The sequence below is a fragment of the Myotis nattereri genome, assembly GCF_964212035.1.
Source record: "Myotis nattereri genome assembly, chromosome: 1".
Lineage (NCBI taxonomy): Eukaryota > Metazoa > Chordata > Mammalia > Chiroptera > Vespertilionidae > Myotis > Myotis nattereri.
The window spans coordinates 47,566,876-47,581,890 of NC_138075.1; the positions used below are offsets into that span (position 1 = coordinate 47,566,876).

Below are 15,015 nucleotides of genomic sequence, written 5' to 3' on the forward strand. Positions count from 1 at the left end.
GACCTGTACTACCCCACTCTTTTATCTGGATATTTGTTATGTGAATATTAGTATCAGAAAATATTTTCTGGTGGAAAAGAGTGAAGTGACTCTGGGTGGTGAAGAAGAAATTAGTTTTATTTTCCTTTCAGTAAGTAAAACCTTGGCTGATAAAGCAAATGTTTTCATGTATTTTTTCAGTAGACTTGTTTAGAGTATTTACATCATTGTTTTTTCTCTTTCAGCTTTCTCGAATGGAATATGTGCACTCAAAGAATCTCATTTATCGAGATGTCAAGCCAGAGAACTTCCTGATTGGCCGGCAAGGCAATAAGAAAGAGCATGTTATACACATTATAGACTTTGGACTGGCTAAGGAATACATAGACCCTGAAACCAAAAAACATATACCTTATAGGGAACACAAAAGTTTAACTGGAACTGCAAGATATATGTCTATCAACACGCATCTTGGCAAAGGTGTGTTTACCTTGAACAGGGCAGCTTTTTAAAACAACTTTTTATTCTAATAATACTTTGTCCCCATTGTGCATTACAACTTGTGATTCTTATTGCTTCACATGGTAAGTGGATTTATTTTATTTTTATTTTTTAAATATATTTTATTGATTTTTTACAGAGAGGAAGGGAGAGAGATAGAGAGTTAGAAATATCGATGAGAGAGAAACATTGATCAGCTGTCTTCTGCACATCTCCTACTGGGGATGTGCCCGCAACCGAGGTACATGCCCTTGACCGGAATTGAACCTGGGACTCTTCAGTCCGCAGGCCGACGCTCTATCCACCGAGCCAAACTGGTTTCGGCAGTAAGTGGATTTTTATACTTGAGAACTTAAGATGGTAAGTCAATGACTTTCCTGAGTATCCTGTTGGACAACTTAAGGATTTTAATTCTTTATACATTTGGCCCTTGAAAAACATGGGTTTGACGTCACAGATCCACTTATATGGGTTTTTTTTTTATGAACACTGTAAATGTATTTTCTTTATAATTTTCTTAATTTCTTTGCTATAGCTTACTTCATTGTAAGAATATAACATATACTACATATAACATAAATATGTGTTAATTAACTGTGTTACTGTTAAAATTTCTAGTCAACAGTAAGTTATTAGTAGGTAGGTTTTTGGGGAGTCAAAAGTTATATATAGATTTTTTTTTTAAATTCTTTATTAGTTAAGGTATTACAAATGTGTCCTCATTCCACCCCCCCCCATTAAACCCCCATCCTCCCCCCCCCCAATATATAGATTTTTGACTGCAAGCAACCGGCATCCTTAACCCCGTATCCCAGGGTCAGCCTTGCTATGTTTCCAAATGTTTAATTTTTTAGCAGTGTGAGTAATAGACTTACTGTATTAAGGTGGTAGTATTGGAATAAGTTTAGTGATGAGTTTGGTATGGATGACCTTGTATATGACATCTGCTTTGGGGAAGAGTGCTTCACTAAAACATGAATTAGTCTTCTGTTCACTGTGCATAATTCCATGAATAATTCTTTAAGGACGGGGTTATGTCTTATTCAGTGAAAATATATTTGCTTTTCCATGAATCTTACATTTTATACATGATAGTTTGCACAAATATTTCATAATGCTCTAATCAAGGCAAAAGGCCTTATTTGTGAGAAGAAATGGTCCAGAGGAGAATTTTTGTGAGAGAAGCCTAAAGAACAGTGGAAGCCAACTCAGCAGGGTCCTGGGCCTCCCCAGCTTCTCCAGAAAAGCTTTCCTTTTTATATGTTTTATATATTGTTCTTTCATGGAAGATTCTGTTTGGAGACAAGTTCCACAGTGATTGAAAAAAAAAATGTTTGGAAATCACCACCCGAGAGAGTAGACATATAAATGGAATATTATCAAGTTTCATAATCATAGACATAGCTAATTATATCAGGTGTTTAAATATTAATGAACTGTGGTACACTAATAAGTATTTTTTCACTAATATGTATTTTACAGACTAAGATAAATAGCTACAAAGTTGCCTTATAAACTGTACAGGTATTCAGATAATGAATTAGTATTAGCGAAAATTAAAATGACATTACAAAGTAGTGTGATACAACTTTAGTTGAAATCATGAATGCTGTCAGAATTTTTTCAGTAACCACATGGAAATCCTCATTTAACTAAATGTAATACTTTAAAATTAGACTAGAATCTCTGCTACTTATTATCAGTGTCACTTTGGATAATTTTCTTAATCTCCCTGAAACCTTTCTGTAAAATAAGACTAATATTTCACAAGGATGCTTTGAAGATTGAATGGGTGATATATGTAACACAGGTCTCTTGCATAGTGCTCAATATTTCCTTCTTTCTTTTTACAAGGAGACAGACTGTGTTGTAAATAGTAAAGTCATAATTGCTTGGTTTTACTGAGACTGGAAATTATTGTTCCAGTGTGTGCTTCCTGGGCTCAGCAATTTGTGTTCTGCCTTTATTATTCTTGTCAGGAAAGGCAAGTACAGACAAGGGGAGGAGTGGGTATGTGTTATATTTGTATAAGGTTAAGAAAAATGGATACAAATCTTGGCTTTTTCATTTAAAACTATGTGATTTTGGTCCAGTAACCTTCCTCCGTCAGCCTCAGTTATCTTAATCTATGAAATGGGTATGATAAACTTTATATTATAGGTTTGTGTGAGAAAATGCATATAAAGTGTTTAACATAGTGTCTGATAATAGTAAAGACTCTGTAATGGTAATTACCACTTATTTATTCAACAAAATGTTTTAAGCATCCACTTTTGTCAGACTAGGTTTCTTCATTCTTGGTGTAGCCATTTCTATTGGAACTTAGAGTTTATCTCCAAACTTTGACTTCCTAGTTCCACAGTTTTTCAGGTCCAATTCAACCTGTCACCATATTTTATCCTTACAGTACCGCAGAGAATACATATAGAAGGTTGCCAAATGCCCTTTAAACTCTGACCAGGGTCTCAAGGAACTTTGTCCTATTAGTATTAGCAAAGAGTAAAAATGACATTATAAAGTAGTGTGATATAACTTGAGTTGAAATCATGAATGATAAAGCCCTAAACTTGATTCTGATAAATAAACACTTAAATTTTTAAATGTGTAGCATCCTTTATGTTGTAATGAAGAAAAAGGGAAGTGTATTTCCAAATGACTTGGAGAGAATTGCCAATAATTTTGTGAGGAAAGATGCTTCCTAAACCTGATCTTGCCACATGGGATTAGCCACGTTCCCCACTGAGTGAGCCCTGGTTAAGGCCGCCCATTTAAGTAGTCTTTAATCATTGACGTTAGGATGAGAACACTGGGTAATCCGGCCCCTTTCCTACAACTAAATGTATTTGACCTAAAATCAGGGATGTGATGCTTGTAAACTAAGCTCATCTTTCTGATTGGTTGAAAGCAAGCCTTCATTGTGTGGAAACATTTTATGTCCTACTGGTCTCACTGGCATTGAAATCTTTCTTCTTTAAAATGAAAATATCTTGCATGAATAAATAAGGGTGTGTGAGAATACTGACTTGAATATAGAATGTTCAAAGAAATAGGGAAATAAAGCATGGCTCTGGTTTTCACTATTTTTTTTCTTGAAAGGTCCTAATGGCTTAAATTATCATAGGTTATTTTAGAGCTGGAAAATGACTTTTCAGATTACCTCCGTGGTCAACAAACTGCGGCTCGCGAGCCACATGCGGCTCTTTGGCCCCTTGAGTGTGGCTCTTCCACAAAATACCACGTGCGGGCAAGCACATACTGTGCGATTGAAACTTTGTGGCCCATGCACAGAAGTCGGTATTTTGTGGAAGAGCCACACTCAGGGGCCAAAGAGCCGCATGTGGCTCGCAAGCCCACAGTTTGCCGACCACTGACTAAGTCAACCACTTTATTTTCAAATGAGGAAATTTAGGCCCAAAGTAGATGACTTGATCATGCTGAATTTCACATGGATTAAATAAATGGAAAGGATGGGTCAAGAGCTAGATGACTTGACTCAGAACTATTGTTTTTCCTATTATCCCATATTCCACAGCTATTTTTCATGGTTCTCAGTTTTTGAAAATTACTTATTCCAGTGGGCTTAATGTTTATTTATTTTTTTATCTCATTTTTATAATGAATGGTCTTTGCTGTGAAAAAGTCTTTTTCTGTAGGGCTGATCAATATTGAAAATGTGGAGAGTTTCGCCCTCTTGTGCTCAACTAACTAAAGTGCAGCCATTTATCCAGTGAATTTTTTTATTACCAAGGGGCCTCTTGTTACAGGAAGTGAATATAAAAATGGAGAGCTGCCGAAACCGGTTTGGCTCAGTGGATGGAGCGTCGGCCTGCGGACTGAGGGGTCCCGGGTTCGATTCCGGTCAAGGGCATGTGCCTGGGTTGCGGGCATATCCCCGGTGGGAGATGTGCAGGAGGCAGCTGATCGATGTTTCTCTCTCATCAATGTTTCTAACTCTCTATCTCTCTCCCTTCCTCTCTGTAAAAAATCAATAAAATATATTTTAAAAAAAAGAAAAGAAAAATGGAGAACTGATGAGTAGGTGTGATGCAGTGTGAGAAACTGCAGGGTGTGATTTCTCTATCTGCCCTGATTTCTGGGAGGCCTCAATTGAACCTGACTCTTCTTTTTTTAATTTGTTTTATCTTTAAGTTCTGTTAACAAACTCTGCTTTTGCGTAATGGCTTTTTGTTTTCAATTGCGAATAAAATTTATTGCAAACTTCAGGCAAGCCGAGTAGACAAAAGCTCCTGGTTTATTTTATTCTTTTTAAGATCATTTCAGTTGATGTACTCAATTTTATGTTATTTTTATATCTTATCAGGGTGCCTTTAGTGACCACCTTTCCAAAACCTCCTTCCCATTAGTGACCCCCTTTCCTAAAGCCTCCTTCAAACAGTAAAAATTAGAAAGTTTCCTTTTCTTTGTTTTTCTCTTTTAAGGAGTACTTTTCACTCTTTTTCATGCAAATTTCCCATGATTGGTGGCAGCATTTAAACAGGTTGTGCTGTGGTATTTTGAGTTAGTTGAATAGCTTTCCCAGCCTCCCTGACTCCTGGGTTTTACTTTCTGCACAGTGAAAGCACAGTCAAATTTAAGGTAGCCCCTTAGTCTTGCTTCTGTAATTTTTTTTATAAAGCCCTAAACTTGATTCTGAAAAATAAACACATAAAATGTCTGAGATGAACCATAATTGGCAAATTAGAAATGGAGGTATATACTACTTAAATTCAGTCTGACAACCAAAGGTGGTATAGGATGTTTTCTGAGATGAAGTTATAATTTTTTATTAATTATTCTACAGTTCTTTACCATTTTAATCATTACAGTTAAAAAAACCAGCAATTTGTCTTATATATATATATATATGCTCCCAGAATGCAGGAATCCTATAAGGTGACATACAGGGCACCTTAGTAATCAGTTTTAAATTTTTCTTAAGGTAGTTATAGAACATAGTACAAATAGAATGGAGCTGAGAGATTATACATTGATGTTCTATTGTATGAAGTTAAAATTTGATATTAATTTTTATGACAAAAAGCACTAGCCATGTATGCTAGGCAGTCTGCAGCTTGTGTCTTCACAGGCCTACCCAAAATGGATGGTTTCAACAGCTTTAGCTGCTAGTCTGCTGCTCACATTCTCTGATGGTAACCAAGGATAACTATAGCCCATACACTGAAAATAAGATATCTTACTTTCAGGAAGCTGACAGCATTGAATGAGGGGTGGTTACTCACTGTTTAGTAATTTGGACTTGATTTTAGTTTAGGATTTGCTCTTTTCTCTTAATACGTCTAGGCAGAGGAGCACACATTGTTTTTCTGTCTTGATCTAAAATACTATCCCTGATTTAGATAATTAATAAGCGAGACTTTCCAGAGCAGAAGAGTTACTGAACGGACTGCTTGGTTTTGAGGGCCTTTCTACTTTATTAACTATAAATGTAATGTGTGATCTGTCTTCCCTTTTAGAGCAAAGCCGGAGGGACGATTTGGAAGCTCTGGGCCATATGTTCATGTATTTCCTTCGAGGCAGCCTGCCCTGGCAAGGACTCAAGGTATCCTTGAAAGTGCTCAGTGGAGGACTTTGTTTCAGTACTCAGTTGGTAATGAAGGGGTTGCTGATTTGATGTCTGCAAGAAGCACAAAGAGGATGATTGGCTAGAGAGATGAGAAGCAAGGACTGGTTACATTAGTCTATGTTGTAAATGCTCACCTGGGCTTTGGAAGCTCTGTTTTGCTCCCATTTGTCTTCTTCCCCATCTGAATCCTTCTTCCTTGTTTTTGGATTTTCCATAATCTCTTCCCTTGTTCCCTCCCAGCCTTGGCAGTGCTGCTTTCCTCTCTGTCAGTATGCCTCCTCCACTACCATTATGTAGCAAGATGAGTGTTCCCAATGTGTTGGGGAATTTCTGGAACAAATTGGTGACAGCAGCTGCTACACATTTTACCAGCAAGGCCAGCAGGGCTGGGTGTGTCCCTAAGGGGAACTGGAAATATTTGTTCATCCTATATAAGTTGAGTGCTCACCTAAACGAAAACAAAAATCCAGGTTTAATGTTGCTGTTCAAGTGTTTTATTGAATAAATGCCTATGCAGACAATAGTCATTCCTTGTGAACCATGTAGTTTAAATAGCCTTCTTTTGGTAGGTGTCAATACAGTACATTTCTATTAGAGTTAATTATCTATGATAATAAAAGCATAATATGCTAATTAGACGGGATGTCCTTCCGAACGACCTTCCAGATGAAGCAGGGTCCCGGGTGCCAGAGGGAAGCTGGTGCCAGCAGCTAGGAGAAGGAAGGCCTACTCTTGCATGAATTTCATGCATCGGGCCTCTAGTTAATTATAAATATAACCATTATAATGACTGTGCCTTTGGCTGTAGACAAGACAATGCTAAGCTTCTCTAACCCATGCTAAATCCCATTAGTTAGCTAAATGTGAGATATATTTTTGAGCTGTAAATTATATCAACATTGGCTCAGTGGATAGAGCATTGGCCTGCGGACTAAAGGGTCCCAGGTTCGATTCCTGTCAAGGGCACATGCCTGGGTTGCAGGCTCGATCACCAGTAGGGGGCATGCAGGAGGCTGCTGATTGATGATTCTCTTTCATCATTGATACTTCTCTCTCTACCTTTCCCTGCCTCTGAAATCATTAAAAAATATATTTTAAAAAATTATATCAATGTGTTAGTATGGAAAGAAACTTAATCAGCAGCTTTGGATACTTCACCACCCCAAGAGGGCAGAATGGTTGGTTTTGCTGTGTCCTAGAACATGGTCCTGAAAAGTAAGGTTTCTACTTCCCTTTGGGAAGATATTTCTTTTCCCTTAACTTCCTCTAACATCTCCTCCATGGTCTTCCAGTCATATATATCTTCTCATTAATATTGACAGTTGTCAAATAGTTTCACATCCTGTTTGCTCATTATGTAGCCAAACAATGCATTCATATGCTAGTATGTATTTTAGTAATTGCTTCTTGAAACTTTCTCACAGCCCATGAATCATTTTAGTGATAGTTATAGATCTAAAATTTTTCCAATTTACTTTAGAACATTATTGCTTAAAGCTGGGTACAGCAGGCTAGGTAGAGCCTCAAGAGACTGCCTTGAGACCACATTATCGGTCCAAGCTCCAGGAGCCTTCTGTCTATAGTCCTGAGCAAACCAGACTTGTCTGCTTTGTGCCACTGACATATATCAAACCTATCTGTTAGCCATGCTTATATCATAGATACATTTTTTTCCTCTGGAACCTCACTGTAGAAACACATTGTTTTCTATTTCTTGTTTTTTGTTTTGTTTTTTCAGTAAGTATGATATAGAGCCATTTATCTATCTGTCCCCACTTGGATTTAGGAGTATTTTTAATCTTATCATAGAGCTGATCTAAGGAGGGGAATACTGAATCATTTTTTTTTTAATTGATTCCAGCCCTAACCGGTTTGACTCAGTGGATAGAGCGTCACCCTGTGGACTCAAGGGTCCCAGGTTCGATTCCAGTCAAGGGCATGTACCTTGGTTGTGGGCACAACCCCAGTAGGGAGTGTGCAGGAGGCAGCTGATTGATGTTTCTAACTCTCTATCCCTCTCCCTTCCTCTCTGTAAAAAATATCAATAAAATATATTTAAAAAATAAATAAATAAAATTGATTCCAGAGAGAGGAAGAGGGAGAGAGAGAAACATCTACTGGTTGTTTCCTGCACATGGATTGAACCCACAATCTGGTCATGTGCTCTGACCAGGAACCGAATCCATCACCTTTTGGTGTATGGGATGACACTCCAACCAGCTGAGCCATGCCAGCCATGGCAAGGCTGAATCACTTTTGATCCCCAGTGGCCCTGGGAGATTACTGAGCTTCTGCAATTCTGAAAATATTGCTACATGGTATTTTTATCTTCTTATTCTGGCCACTTGTCTCATTGATGGTGTTTATCTGAGACTACTAAGTATATTTTCAAGTAAATGTTCTAGAACACAGCAGATGTTATATACATATTTAAATACATCATCTCTACTACATTTCTTATTAGTGTTAGAAAAATAATTAAGAAAAATACCTAATAAATCCTGCCAATTTGAGTGAAACAACCATTCTGTTCCCAAACATACTAGACTTCTTTCCAAATAACTTTCTTTACTCTCTGCAGGCTGATACATTAAAAGAGAGATATCAAAAAATTGGTGACACCAAAAGGAATACTCCCATTGAAGCACTCTGTGAAAACTTTCCAGGTGAGATGCTAAAAGGACACTCCAGCGAATGTGAATAAGGCTTTCAAGTAGGTGAAGATTATGACTTGGGATCTCTAGATAAAGGTGCTCCCCAGAAAAAAACTTAGTTTCTTTCATTGTTATTTAGCTCAAGATAGGTTATATCACTTTCATTTGGTCCATAAAGAAAACACCGTGTCAAATAGTCTGTACAATATTCCTTGCTTGGCTCAGAGCTTCTGCCCATGCGAAGCATTCGGTTAATGAGCATGGCCTTTCACCTCTTTCTTAACAGAGGAGATGGCTACCTACCTGCGATATGTCAGGCGATTAGACTTCTTTGAAAAACCTGACTATGAGTATTTACGGACCCTCTTCACAGACCTCTTTGAAAGGAAGGGTTACACCTTTGACTACGCCTACGATTGGGTCGGGAGGCCTATTGTGAGTATCCTCTTTATCTACCTCCTCACCTCAGACCAGCACTACCTCATCCCTTTCCTTGCCAGACTTTCTGCTTAAATCTATAGGGGGAAACATTCCTTTGACTGTAAACTTCACATTTACCAACATTTTCAGGATGATGCCATAGATTGCTCTTACTAGAGTTAGGAAGTAGGAGTTACTCCCTTATATGTTTTTAAGGCTATGACCAGTATGTCATAAGAGACCAGAAGTTAAGCCAGTTTTTAAAAAAATATATATTGTTACTGATTTCAGAAAGGAAGGGAGAGAGAATGATGAGAGAGAATCATTGATCAGCTGCCTCCTGCATGCCCCCTACTGGGGTTCAAGCCCACAACCCGGCATGTGCCCTTGACCGGAATCAAGCCCAGGTCCCTTCAGTCTGCAGGCTGATGCTCTATCCACTGAGCCAAACTGGCCGGGGCATTAAGCCAGTTTTTAAGAAGAATTTTCATTTGAATGATACAGAAGCTGGTGCTACATAAGATGTTAAGGTGCTTGACTTCTAGGGTTGTAACCTAGCACCATAGGACACTTTTGAATGTGCTCTTCTGGCCAGGGGTCACAGGGCACGAGAGCATGCTAACAGACATCACCGCAGGATGTTTTTTTATTTTCAAAGGTAAGCTACTACTCTCCAATGAAGTATTGAGGACCAAGCTGCATCCCTTTTGCAGATAAGCAAACAGAGAAGACAAGAAGACCTTGAAATTGCCCTTGGTGGCTGAAAATAATAATTACTACTATTCTAGTAGAATTTGAATGATGCAGTCCTTTGCAGAGGCATTAAGTTGGACCTGTTTTCTCCATTTGACTTTGTGTTATATTTTTCCAGCCTACTCCAGTAGGGTCAGTTCATGTAGATTCTGGTGCATCTGCAATAACTCGAGAAAGCCACACACACAGGGATCGGCCATCACAACAGCCTCTACGAAATCAGGTGTGTTGGACCTTCATTGTTTCAGACATTCCCTTTATTTGTGGCTTATGTTAACACCCAAATTCTTCAGCTTCTCTATTTAAGTGTACGTATTGAAATTAAAGACAAAGACCTTGCCAGTTTTCACTGGTATGGTGTGGCATTCTAGCATCCCTCAGAGTTTGTGTAATGGCACTGAGATGCAGCCAGGTGCCTTACAGCAAGCATCCACTCTAGAGAATCTGGGCCTGTCGAATCTGTTGGCTGAAAGGACCTACTGGACATACAGGATATACAGGCTAGCCCACTTGGGGTCTCATCGACACTCCAGTGTGTAGCTCTTGCCAATGCTGGTTTTTCCTTGCTGATTAGGAAGGATGGGTAATTTGGACTTCCAGCTGCAACCTGGGAATGAACTGGCACCTCCACTCCACTCCTGTTCTTGTATTCAGGCTAACTCTAGAATTATGAATGAAGACTCAGCTTTGCTTTAGGCCACTCCTCAGAAGGCCATGTCATCTCTTTTTCAATGCTCATGGTTTGGGAAACTAGTGGTCTGGATGAGAGCCTTCTCTTAGCCTTAAAGACAGAGGAGGCAAGCACATACACAAAAGCAAATTTGACAACATTTAAAAAAAGGAGAAACTGATTGGGAAGTGAGTATAATGAATATCTTTATATCATAGTATATTGCTAAAAGAAAAATGAGGACTCCAGTAGGCAAATAAACAAAGAATAATAAGTAAACATATACACGTGTGCATGCACACCCACACCCACATAATCATTAGCACCTATCAAATTAGCTTGTTTCCCCTCCTAACCTCACTTTTTTATATTCACAGATGCTTTTACAATAAAATAACAACCACTCTTACCATCTCATAAATGCAACTGTGCAAGAACATAGGTTAAAAATAGCATATAGAAATAGTATATATGTACTCGTTACAGTGAAGTACATACAAAATATGGATAGACTCACCAATAAGTACATACTTGCTGGGGTCCAGCCCCAGCAGGTCCAGGGGTCCCCAGAGGTGTGGACGGAGTCGGCGAAGAAGGAATGACACAGAAACAGCATTCAGTTGATCAGCAGCCTAGCCAGGATCTCTAGCCAAGTTCTGGTCAGGATCTCCAGCGAAGTTCTGGTTAGGATCTCCAGCCAGGTTCTGTGTCCATGTTCTCTTGCTAAGTTCTCCAGCCAGGTTCTCCAGGTTCTCCAGCCGGGTTCTGTAGCCATGTTCCCTCGCTAGGTTCTCCAGCCAGGTTCTGTCCAGGTTCTCCAGCCAGGTTCAGTCACCAGGTTCTAGCCAGGTTCTCTTGCCATTCTATCCAGGTTCTGTAGCCAGGTTCTGTCTCTAGGTTCTTCAGCCAGGTTCTCTCGCTAGGTTCTGTCTCTAGGTTCTGTGGCCAGTTTCTGTCCAGGATCTTTTGCCATGTTCTCTCCAGCGAAGTTCTTCTGTCTCTAGGTTCTGTGTAGGTTCTGTGTCTAGGTTCTGTGTCTAGGTTCTGTCTCTAGTTTCTGTGTAGGTTCTGTGTCTAGGTTCTGTGTCCTGTTGTCTTGTTACATCTGTATTTATACCAGTTGATTCCAATCCTATCAATCTCTATTCCAAAGGTTAGGGCGTTTCTTATCTCCATTCCAGGGAGTAAAGATTATGTAGCTTAAGCATGATTGTTCGTAGTTAAAGTGATTAATTACCCGCCTGGCACTTAGTTAAGGGGTTTTATTCCCTCCCTAACTTCAGGGGAAAATCCCTACCTGGGGAAACAACCTTTCTCAGAGAGGTGACCTTGGTTAAAACACATAGTGCCAAGAAGGTGAGCAAACATATTAAGAACAGTATGCCATATATGCCAGGTCCCTTGAAACAGCAAGGATGGAACGGCTCCTGGCACATACTCTTGGCAAATGTGTGGCTTGGTGGTTAAGGAAAGTATAAGGGGAGGAAATTATGTATTAGATCGTAGGTAAGAAAAAAAGATGGGGTTTAGCAAACTCTGTACCCTAATTGGGTACATAGTTACATGCTTTGATCAAGGTAGTTGGCTAAGAATTTGTATTTGACTGAATTCTGTTAACAACACAGCACTATTGACCTCTGCGGTTAGCCCTCTCTCTCCTGCCCCCTTTCTTAAAAAAACATAGTTAAGTACACAGTTAAACTGACACTCTCTTCACTTTGCAAATTGTTACAAATACTCTAGAAAGTAATTTGATAAACTTACTGCCCTCTCTAATAGAATAATCTTTACTCTTGGAATCAATCACAATTAAACAACCCAAAATAAAGATTAAGTTTTGTGTATAAAACTGTCGCAATGTCATTTGAAGTAAAATTTTAGAAATGACCCACCTATCCAATTATAAGGGAATAATTGTGGATCCATCTCAAATCCTTTATCAAATACCCTGGGTTATAATAAAGTGACTTGTAAATATTATATAGTCACTTAAAAGAATATTTAGGAAAACTTGTAGCAATCTGAAAATGTTTATGGTTTGTATAAGGGGAAATCAGAATACTACATTAGAAGTGCCTCAAAATTTCCCCTCAGGGAAAGGGAAGATGAGAGAATCAGTGGGAAGAGATAATGCCAGAGTATTAACAGAATTAGTTTTGGAAGAGGTAGTGTGGATATTTTTCTAAACTATTCTATAATGTGCCGAGACCGGTTTGGCTCAGTGGATGGAGCGTCGGCCTGCGGACTGAAGGGTCCCGGGTTTGATTCCGGTCGGGGGCATGTACCTGGGTTGCGGGCATATCCCCAGTGGGGGATGTGCAGGAGGCAGCTGGTCGATGTTTCTCTCTCATCGATGTTTCTGACTCTCTATCTCTCTCCCTTCCTTTCTGTAAAAAATCAATAAAATATATTTTAAAAAAATAATAATAAAAAAATAAACTATTCTATAATGAAGTTATATTACCGTATAATGAAAATGCATTCATTGAAATGTACCTTTAAAAAAAGGAAAATGCATTTGAATAGAAAAGATATGGAAAAATAAATAAATTTAAGTAGTCAGTGAAGTCTAATGAACATATCTGCCTACTCATGTTTTTTTGAATATTTGAAAACTAAAACATGTGGGTCCCTTTGGTTTTTCTGTACTTCAGTGAATTCACAGTCAGTGCTGCTGTTTTGAATGGATTTTAAACATATGGGAACAAGAGATGGTTGAAAACTTAAATTGCCAGAGTAGAAAATGAGCTCATACCTAGTATCTGAGAAAGGACAGTGAATTTCAATGTACTTTTAACTGAAATGTCATTAAACTAGTGTATATAATTAGGAAATATCATCTGAAAGGTGATAAGCTTGGTTTTGAAGAGTTTAATCTGAAGATCTCTGATTTCCCCCCCTTGTAGGATTTGTAGAATCCCATGGCTGCTGAAGGATTGAATTTCCCCTTATTAATGCAAATTTTACACTTGCTTCCCAGCAGGATTCTGAATCCTTGCTGGGTAGAATTCTTTCTGCCCTGCGCACTGTGGGCAAATGGATTTCTAGTGTCTGTTAAGCCTTTACACTGTGTTTAGTTTGTGGTCTCATGTCTTATATTCCATCACTGGGGTTGTTTTCTTAGGCTTTTTTAAAAAAATTACAGCTAAATAAATCCCTTTTATGAGTTTAGGGAATGAAAGCAGTATGATTTTTTATACTAATTCGCTTCAAGTTTTGAAATCAGCAAAAGAAGAAAATAAAATCTTTCCTTGAGATCGAAAGATATTAACTTTACTTTAAAGGTGACAATGAATATGTTTTTCAGCAACTTTGACTCAGTAAATCTGAGGACCTACTATGTGAAAGTATGTCCTGGGGATACCAGGGTAAGAAGGGTCCTTGTCCTCAAAGAACTGACAAGCAGATAAGCCAAGGAGCCAGATAACTATAACAGAAGGCAGAACAGATAAGGTTCCGCCGAAACCGGTTTGGCTCAGTGGATAGAGCGTCGGCCTGTGGACTGAAAGGTCCCAGGTTCGATTCCGGTCAAGGGCATGTACCTGGGTTGCGGGCATATCCCCAGTGGGAGATGTGCAGGAGGCAGCTGATTGATGTTTCTCTCTCATCGATGTTTCTAACTCTCTATCTCTCTCCCTTCCTCTCTGTAAAAAGTCAATGAAATATATTTTTAAAAAAAACCAACAAAACAGATAAGGTTCCCAAGTCACAAATTAGCATCATCAGGATTTGGAAAAAGGAGACATTTTATCCAGTCTGAGCATGACAAAGAGTTTCATGAAAGAAGCTGTAGTTGATATGCTCTTAGGAGAATTAAGTGGAAATGAAAGAGTTATTTCAAGCAAAGAGGGAAATATGAGGAACAGCAAATTATCTAGTTCCATTCTGCTATAATATATGGTGTGATTAAGGAGACAGGCTAGGAAAGTAGGTGGGAGCCATTTAATGAAGCTCCTGGAATGCTGGGCTGTGGTAAGGATTAAGTACTAACGGTTTTGGAGCAGAGGAGTGATATGATCAAAACTTTGCTTTAGAAATCTTTTCGCGCAGAAGGTAGTAATAGCCTGGCAGCCAGCATGCAGAACAATCAGATGACAATGAGCTCCCTTGAGAGGTAAAGGGGCCGTTGCTGGCCTGTAGTAGAAAAGTGATACAGGGATATAACCTACCAGAATTAGCAGCCCAGTCGCTTCTCGGCCTTTTGGCTAAGATCAAGTGCAGAATTAGCAGCCCACATGTATGTTAGGGTTGAGGGGAGAAGGATGAGTCAGAGCTGTTTCTGAGGTTTCAAGCCTGGATAATTAGGAGGGTGGTGATACTATGTCTAGAAATGGGAAAGTTGGGGGAGAAACTTACTTGGGGTTGAATTTAGGCATCTTTTTTTTAAAAAAAAAAATTGAATTCAGAGAGGAAGGGAGAGGGAGATGGAAACATCAATGATGAGCGAGAATCAT

The 15,015-nt window shown here is 38.9% G+C and overlaps 1 protein-coding gene across 2 annotated transcripts in view; it reads left to right on the top strand.

The window, feature by feature from the left end:
• Window positions 1–15,015, top strand: part of CSNK1G1 (casein kinase 1 gamma 1) — a 148,072-nt gene that overhangs the window by 106,301 nt on the left and 26,756 nt on the right. For both annotated transcript variants that reach the window (XM_081094358.1, XM_081094359.1), the window contains exons 6-10: window positions 225–459; window positions 5,955–6,040; window positions 8,646–8,730; window positions 9,005–9,153; window positions 10,010–10,114. In XM_081094358.1, the coding sequence (XP_080950484.1) occupies window positions 225–459; window positions 5,955–6,040; window positions 8,646–8,730; window positions 9,005–9,153; window positions 10,010–10,114 (660 nt within the window). The remainder of the gene's footprint in view (window positions 1–224; window positions 460–5,954; window positions 6,041–8,645; window positions 8,731–9,004; window positions 9,154–10,009; window positions 10,115–15,015) is intronic.